Source organism: Gigantopelta aegis, chromosome 3, assembly GCF_016097555.1.
Source record: "Gigantopelta aegis isolate Gae_Host chromosome 3, Gae_host_genome, whole genome shotgun sequence".
NCBI lineage: Eukaryota > Metazoa > Mollusca > Gastropoda > Neomphalida > Peltospiridae > Gigantopelta > Gigantopelta aegis.
The window spans coordinates 51,772,555-51,781,309 of NC_054701.1; the positions used below are offsets into that span (position 1 = coordinate 51,772,555).

At 36.2% G+C, this 8,755-nt stretch overlaps 1 protein-coding gene across 1 annotated transcript; it reads left to right on the plus strand.

The window, feature by feature from the left end:
• The first annotated feature begins 421 nt into the window (after positions 1 to 421).
• LOC121368713 (plasminogen-like) lies at positions 422 to 7,931 on the plus strand. The gene is made up of 2 exons (XM_041493459.1): positions 422 to 716; positions 6,940 to 7,931. The coding sequence occupies exons 1-2, from the start codon at positions 422 to 424 to the stop codon at positions 7,224 to 7,226; spliced, it is 582 nt and encodes a 193-aa protein (XP_041349393.1). The 3' UTR covers positions 7,227 to 7,931.
• The last annotated feature ends 824 nt before the right edge of the window (positions 7,932 to 8,755 follow it).

Sequence of the window (8,755 nt, forward strand, 5' to 3'; positions counted from 1 at the left end):
ATTTATGAAACTAATTATAGTGGTGGTGGTTTTGTTTTTTTGTTGTTGTTTTTTTGTTGCTTTTTTTTTTTTTGTATTTTCGTTTTCCCTCTCTCTCTCCTTTCGGCTTAATGGACTGTATCCTGGAAACAGACACCGAGGGAGCTGGTCACGTGTGACGACAGCACTGAAGCGTGTCGAGTTTTGAAAACTAACAATTACCGTTACCGACAACACCGTTAGCAAATACACTCCGCCTACTCTTTACATTAAACGTAGCTGCAGTCACTAGTACAAACGCTACGTAAAGAAACCCGACACCTATATCTAAAAAAACAAAACAAAAACAAGAAAAGAAAAAAAGATTATCGAGCTAGTACAAACCTACCGGACAGTCGCAATGAACTATCGCTCCATACGTTTCCTTTCGAGTCGTAACGTCATGCAAGTTCTTTTCTGCTGCGTGAAACTGCTGACCGGTGAAACGACTTGTATCGAGAGTATGACACGATTCGCACGTGTTCGGTGTGTCGACAATTTGGGAGTGGGTCAGATGGACCTCTATAATATCAGCATCAACTCGCCGGAAGTGTGTGAAGTGGATTGTGCCAGAGACCCCCACTGCAAGTCGTTTGTGTACGACAGCCGCCAACGCACATGCTCACATTACCGTGAAAAAGTATCCCACAGCAGCTCATATCATGACCAGAAATACTTTCTTATCTACGAAACGCGAGGTAACGTTTAATTTATTACATTCTTTATTCCGTTTAACTGCTTTGGTCTCAGTGTATAGTGATGGAGGGTGATGGTGATGGGTGATGTGGAACATGATAAATAATTTGGGAAAGTAATAACGGGTTATTTTAAAGCTATACAAAAGTAATATAGGGTTCTCTCTAGCTAGACAAAAATAATAAAGGGTTTTCTTCAGCTATACAATAGTAATGTAGGGTTCTCTACTGTTGGACAGAAGTAATATAGTGTTCTCTACTGCTAGACAAATGTAACATAGTGTTCTCTACTGCTAGACAAAAGTAATATAGGGTTCTCTACAGCTATACAAAAGTAATATAGGGTTCTCTACAGCTAGACAAAAGTAATAAAGGGTTCTCTACAGCTAGACAAAAGTAATATAGGGTTCTCTACTGCTAGACAAAAGTAATATAGGGTTCTCTACTGCTAGACAAAAGTAATATAGGGTTCTCTACAGCTAGACAAAAGTAATATAGGGTTCTCTACTGCTAGACAAAAGTAATATAGGGTTCTCTACTGCTAGACAAAAGTAATATAGGGTTCTCTACTGCTATACAAAAGTAATATAGGGTTCTCTACTGCTATACAAAAGTAATATAGGGTTCTCTACTGCTATACAAAAGTAATATAGGGTTCTCTACTGCTATACAAAAGTAATATAGGGTTCTCTACTGCTATACAAAAGTAATATAGGGTTCTCTACTGCTAGACAAAAGTAATATAGGGTTCTCTACTGCTATACAAAAGTAATAAAGGGTTCTCTACTGCTAGACAAAAGTAATATAGGGTTCTCTACTGCTATACAAAAGTAATATAGGGTTCTCTACAGCTAGACAAAAGTAATATAGGGTTCTCTACTGCTAGACAAAAGTAATATAGGGTTCTCTACTGCTAGACAAAAGTAATAATAGGGTTCTCTACTGCTAGACAAAAGTAATAAAGGGTTCTCTACTGCTAGACAAAAGTAATATAGGGTTCTCTACTGCTATACAAAAGTAATATAGGGTTCTCTACTGCTAGACAAAAGTAATATAGGGTTCTCTACAGCTAGACAAAAGTAATAAAGGGTTCTCTACAGATAGACAAAAGTAATATAGGGTTCTCGTTAGCTAGACAAAAGTAATATAGGGTTCTCTACTGCTAGACAAAAGTAATATAGTGTTCTCGTTAGCTAGACAAAAGTAATATAGGGTTCTCTACTGCTAGACAAAAGTAATATAGTGTTCTCGTTAGCTAGACAAAAGTAATATAGGGTTCTCTACTGCTAGACAAAAGTAATATAGGGTTCTCTACAGCTAGACAAAAGTAATATAGGGTTCTCGTTAGCTAGACAAAAGTAATATAGGGTTCTCTACAGCTAGACAAAAGTAATATAGGGTTCTCTACTGCTATACAAAAGTAATATAGGGTTCTCTAGACAAAAGTAATATAGGGTTCTCTACTACTAGACAAAAGTAAAAGTAATATAGTGTTCTCGTTAGCTAGACAAAAGTAATATAGGGTTCTCTACAGCTAGACAAAAGTAATATAGGGTTCTCGTTAGCTAGACAAAAGTAATATAGGGTTCTCTACTGCTATACAAAAGTAATATAGGGTTCTCTACAGCTAGACAAAAGTAATATAGGGTTCTCTACAGCTAGACAAAAGTAATATAGGGTTCTCTACTGCTAGACAAAAGTAATATAGGGTTCTCTACTGCTATACAAAAGTAATATAGGGTTCTCTACTGATAGACAAAAGTAATATAGGGTTCTCTACTGCTATACAAAAGTAATATAGGGTTCTCTACTGCTAGACAAAAGTAATATAGGGTTCTCTACTGCTAGACAAAAGTAATAAAGGGTTCTCTACAGCTAGACAAAAGTAATATAGGGTTCTCTACAGCTATACAAAAGTAATATAGGGTTCTCTACTGCTAGACAAAAGTAATATAGGGTTCTCTACTGCTAGACAAAAGTAATATAGGGTTCTCTACTGCTAGACAAAAGTAATATAGGGTTCTCTACTGCTAGACAAAAGTAATATAGGGTTCTCTACTGCTAGACAAAAGTAATATAGGGTTCTCTACTGCTATACAAAAGTAATATAGGGTTCTCTACTGCTAGACAAAAGTAATATAGGGTTCTCTACAGCTAGACAAAAGTAATATAGGGTTCTCTACTGCTAGACAAAAGTAATATAGGGTTCTCTACTGATAGACAAAAGTAATATAGGGTTCTCTACTGCTAGACAAAAGTAATATAGGGTTCTCTACTGCTATACAAAAGTAATATAGGGTTCTCTACTGCTAGACAAAAGTAATATAGGGTTCTCTACAGCTAGACAAAAGTAATAAAGGGTTCTCTACTGATAGACAAAAGTAATATAGGGTTCTCTACTGCTCAAAAGTAATATAGGGCTAGACAAAAGTAATATAGGGTTCTCTACTGCTAGACAAAAGTAATATAGGGTTCTCAAAAGTAATATAGGGTTCTCTACTAGACAAAAGTAATATAGGGTTCTCTACAGCTAGACAAAAGTAATATAGTGTTCTCGTTAGCTAGACAAAAGTAATATAGGGTTCTCTACTACTAGACAAAAGTAATATAGTGTTCTCGTTAGCTAGACAAAAGTAATATAGGGTTATCTACAGCTAGACAAAAGTAATATAGTGTTCTCGTTAGCTAGACAAAAGTAATATAGGGTTCTCTACAGCTAGACAAAAGTAATATAGGGTTCTCTACTGCTAGACTAGGGTTAGCTAGACAAAAGTAATATAGGGTTCTCTACTACTAGACAAAAGTAATATAGGGTTCTCGTTAGCTAGACAAAAGTAATATAGGGTTCTCTACAGCTAGACAAAAGTAATATAGGGTTCTCTATTAGCTAGACAAAAGTAATATAGGGTTCTCTACAGCTATACAAAAGTAATATAGGGTTCTCTACAGCTAGACAAAAGTAATATAGGGTTCTCGTTAGCTAGACAAAAGTAATATAGGGTTCTCTACTGCTAGACAAAAGTAATATAGGGTTCTCTACTGCTAGACAAAAGTAATATAGGGTTCTCGTTAGCTAGACAAAAGTAATATAGGGTTCTCTACTGCTATACAAAAGTAATATAGGGTTCTCTACAGCTATACAAAAGTAATATAGGGTTCTCTACTGCTATACAAAAGTAATATAGGGTTCTCTACTGCTATACAAAAGTAATATAGGGTTCTCTACTGATAGACAAAAGTAATATAGGGTTCTCTACTGATAGACAAAAGTAATATAGGGTTCTCTACTGCTAGACAAAAGTAATATAGGGTTCTCTACTGCTAGACAAAAGTAATATAGGGTTCTCTACAGCTATACAAAAGTAATATAGGGTTCTCTACTGCTAGACAAAAGTAATATAGGGTTCTCTACTGCTAGACAAAAGTAATATAGGGTTCTCTACTGCTATACAAAAGTAATAAAGGGTTCTCTACTGCTAGACAAAAGTAATATAGGGTTCTCTACTGATAGACAAAAGTAATATAGGGTTCTCTACTGCTAGACAAAAGTAATAAAGGGTTCTCTACTGCTAGACAAAAGTAATATAGGGTTCTCTACTGCTAGACAAAAGTAATATAGGGTTCTCTACTGCTAGACAAAAGTAATATAGGGTTCTCTACTGCTAGACAAAAGTAATATAGGGTTCTCTACAGCTAGACAAAAGTAATATAGGGTTCTCTACAGCTATACAAAAGTAATATAGGGTTCTCTACTGCTAGACAAAACAACTGCTAGACAAAAGTAATAGGGTTCTCGTTAGCTAGACAAAAGTAATATAGGGTTCTCTACTGCTAGACAAAAGTAATATAGGGTTCTCGTTAGCTAGACAAAAGTAATATAGGGTTCTCTACTGCTAGACAAAAGTAATATAGGGTTCTCTACTGCTAGACAAAAGTAATATAGGGTTCTCTACTGCTAGACAAAAGTAATATAGGGTTCTCTACTGCTAGACAAAAGTAATATAGGGTTCTCTACTGCTAGACAAAAGTAATATAGGGTTCTCTACTGCTATACAAAAGTAATATAGGGTTCTCTACTGCTATACAAAAGTAATATAGGGTTCTCTACTGCTATACAAAAGTAAAGGGTTCTCTAAGCTAGACAAAGTAATAGGGTTCTCTACTGCTAGACAAAAGTAATATAGGGTTCTCTACTGATAGACAAAAGTAATATAGGGTTCTCTACTGCTAGACAAAAGTAATATAGGGTTCTCTACTGCTATACAAAAGTAATAAAGGGTTCTCTACTGCTAGACAAAAGTAATAAAGGGTTCTCTACTGCTATACAAAAGTAATATAGGGTTCTCTACTGCTAGACAAAAGTAATATAGGGTTCTCTACAGCTAGACAAAAGTAATATAGGGTTCTCTACAGCTAGACAAAAGTAATATAGGGTTCTCTACTGCTAGACAAAAGTAATAAAGGGTTCTCTACAGCTATACAAAAGTAATATAGGGTTCTCTACAGCTATACAAAAGTAATATAGGGTTCTCTACTGCTAGACAAAAGTAATATAGGGTTCTCTACTGCTAGACAAAAGTAATATAGGGTTCTCTACTGCTAGACAAAAGTAATATAGGGTTCTCTACAGCTAGACAAAAGTAATATAGGGTTCTCTACAGCTATACAAAAGTAATAAAGGGTTCTCTACAGCTATACAAAAGTAATATAGGGTTCTCTACTGATAGACAAAAGTAATATAGGGTTCTCTACTGCTAGACAAAAGTAATATAGGGTTCTCTACTGCTAGACAAAAGTAATAAAGGGTTCTCTACAGATAGACAAAAGTAATATAGGGTTCTCTACTGCTAGACAAAAGTAATATAGAGTTCTCTACTGCTAGACAAAAGTAATATAGGGTTCTCTACAGCTATACAAAAGTAATATAGGGTTCTCTACTGATAGACAAAAGTAATATAGGGTTCTCTACTGCTAGACAAAAGTAATAAAGGGTTCTCTACAGCTATACAAAAGTAATATGGGGTTCTCTAAAACTAGACAAAAGTAATATAGGGTTCTCTACTGCTAGACAAAAGTAATATATGAATCTCTACAGCTAGACAAAAGTAATATAGGGTTCTCGTTAGCTAGACAAAAACAATATGGGGTTCTCTACAACTAGACAAAAGTAATATAGGGTTCTCCTCTTGAAATTCAAAATGGCCATCGTTTTAGGGTATTTTACATAGATCTTTACTCCCAGTTAACATTGAAACACACTTGTTGTGTCTATTTATATTTTTGAGGTCAATTAACTTGCTGATAACATTTTGATCAACCATTTGGACATGACCGCCATCTTGAAATTCAAAATAGCCGTCATTTAAATATCTTTATAGCTTTACTCTTATTTGACCCACAACAACAATTTATGTACCTCTTTACATCTATAAGCTCAGTTAATACATTTGTACAAAAAGAAATTTGTCATCTGATCTTGGCAGCCATCTTGAAATTCAAAATGGCCACCATTTTAATATATTTATTCCGTATATCTCAACTCCCGGTTGATATAGAAACATGATATTTTTTGTCTATGTACATTTCTCTAGTCATGAAATTATTGGTAACATTTTTATAGTCATCCAATTATGACAACCATCTTGAAATATTTCGTATATCTTAACGTCCAGTTGAAATAAAAGCACAATTATGTTTGTCTATGTACATTTCTAGGATCAATCATGACAACCATGTTGAAATATTTCGTATATCTTAACGTCCAGTTGAAATAACAGCGCAATTATGTTTGTCTGTGTACATTTCTAGGATCAATCATGACAACCATGTTGAAATATTTCGTGTATCTTAACGTCCAGTTGAAATAACAGCGCAATTATGTTTGTCTGTGTACATTTCTAGGATCAATGAATTAATTGGTGTCGTAGCCCAGTGGTAAAGCGCTCTCTTGATGCGCGATCGGTTTGGGATCGATCCCTGTCGGTGGGCCCATTGGACTATTTCTCGTTCCAGCCAATGCACCACAACTAGTATATCAAAGGCCGTGGTATGTGCTATCCTGTCTGTGTGATGGTGGATATAAAAGATCCCTTGCTACTTATGGAAAATTGTGGCAGGTTTCCTCTGACATCCAATAACCGATGACTAATAAATCAATGTGCTCTAGTGGTATCGTTAAACAAAACAAACTGTTGTAAATTCGGCCCTATTTTTGTTTGGTTTGTAGATCGATGTGGCCCTTCACCAGACGAGGAGTGTTATCGCATAACGCAGGGGAAAAAGACGTACAGCGGAAGAAAGGTGACGACCGAATCCGGCCTGACCTGCCAGCATTGGGCCACCAACGATCCACACTATAACTTATACACCAATCCAGACTTGTATCCCGACACTTCGATGGCTGCGGCAGAAAACTTCTGCCGTGTTCTTGATGACTCCACGAACCCGTGGTGTTACACGATGGATCGAAATGTCAGATGGGATTATTGCGCAGTTCCTCTTTGCTTGAACTAAATTTCCTCACACAGGCGTTCAGGCTTCTATTTCTGTTGGAGCGACAGGCTGATTTTTTGCCGAATTAACTGAAAATGCCCGAATCTGGATGACAACATTTATTTGTTTAAATTAGCATTACTGCCAAACAGCTGTATATGGTTGCATACGAATCACTACGCATCTTTACATGGATTACAACTAATATTGTGAAAAAGTTTCAGACAAGCTTATTTTGTTCAAACATCTCCATCGGTTTTGCCAGAATTTGAGGATTTTCTCCAGCACCGGGGGGTGGGTGATCCCCCTTCCCCCTGTCTCGTACGCTTATGTCTCCTCGGTATCATAGGCAAGCGCTCCACTACGGAGCAACATCCGGCCCGCCTGCCATTAGGGACAGATGTAGGGTTGAGGGTGTACACCACTAAATCAAATCACAAAGACAACAGTTTTAGTAACATATGTTAGTCCCTCCTGAATTTCGCGATTCCGCGGACGCGGAAAAATTTGCAGAATTTGCACCATCGTGCAGAATAGTTGTTTGTCCGCGGAAAATCACTTTTCGTGCAGAACACGTGCAGAATTCATAATTTTAGGCCGTGGAATTTGTCTTAAACACCGCAAAATGTTCGATGTTTCTGAATTGTAACATTAAACATGGAATTTTAATAGTGTTTACTTTCCATGCAGTAATAAATAGAAACATAAATCATTTGTTTCTTTTCTTTTAAGTTATTACAGGCTGGACTAGTAACCGCCTCACAGTTACTAATTGCGTATCCTGCGTTTGGAACCAGCCTTTAGTTTCTGTCATTGAATCGGAAATTCTCGCAAGATAGAGCGCAATGGATTGTGGCGAGATGTTCCGATCGTTGCTCGGTGCGTAGGGTAACGGAAACCGACGAAGACGGGTTGTAATTACATTTTGACAGATTCCACAAATACGAAATAGGATTCAGCAATTCCATTCTATTTAATATAAAATAATTATATTAACATATAAGTATCGATTGTTGGAATCGTGATGTTAAGCAACAATATTTAAGTATTTATTAATTACAAATCACATTTAACAAAGAATCCGTAAGCGTAAAAACAGGAGGGTTTTTTTCCATATCGTTTCCATTTCAAGTTTTAATGATTCAATCTTCCGGAAGCACCTGTCTGCTTAAAACATAAATCGTCTGCTTTTTCGTGATTTTTAAATAAATCTGTAACATTTTGAACATCTAGTTTTAATTTTAAGTGTTATTTTTCAGTTTTATATGTTGCAGAATTTGCTGCAGAATTCATCAAATTTTACCGCAGAATATGTCAAATTTTACCGCGGAATTTTAAAATGTTTGCCGCGGAATTCAGGGGGGAGTGATATGTCACTATACTGGAAGTAGAAGTAGGGTTGAGCATGTATACCACTAAATCAAATCACATTGACAACAATTATAGTAACATATGCAGGGCGACCAACCTAATGGAAATATTTTCCCGGAATTTTCTGGTATTTTCATTTTTAAGCGCGCGAACGCCCCTTTCAAAGTAATAGTTTGAAG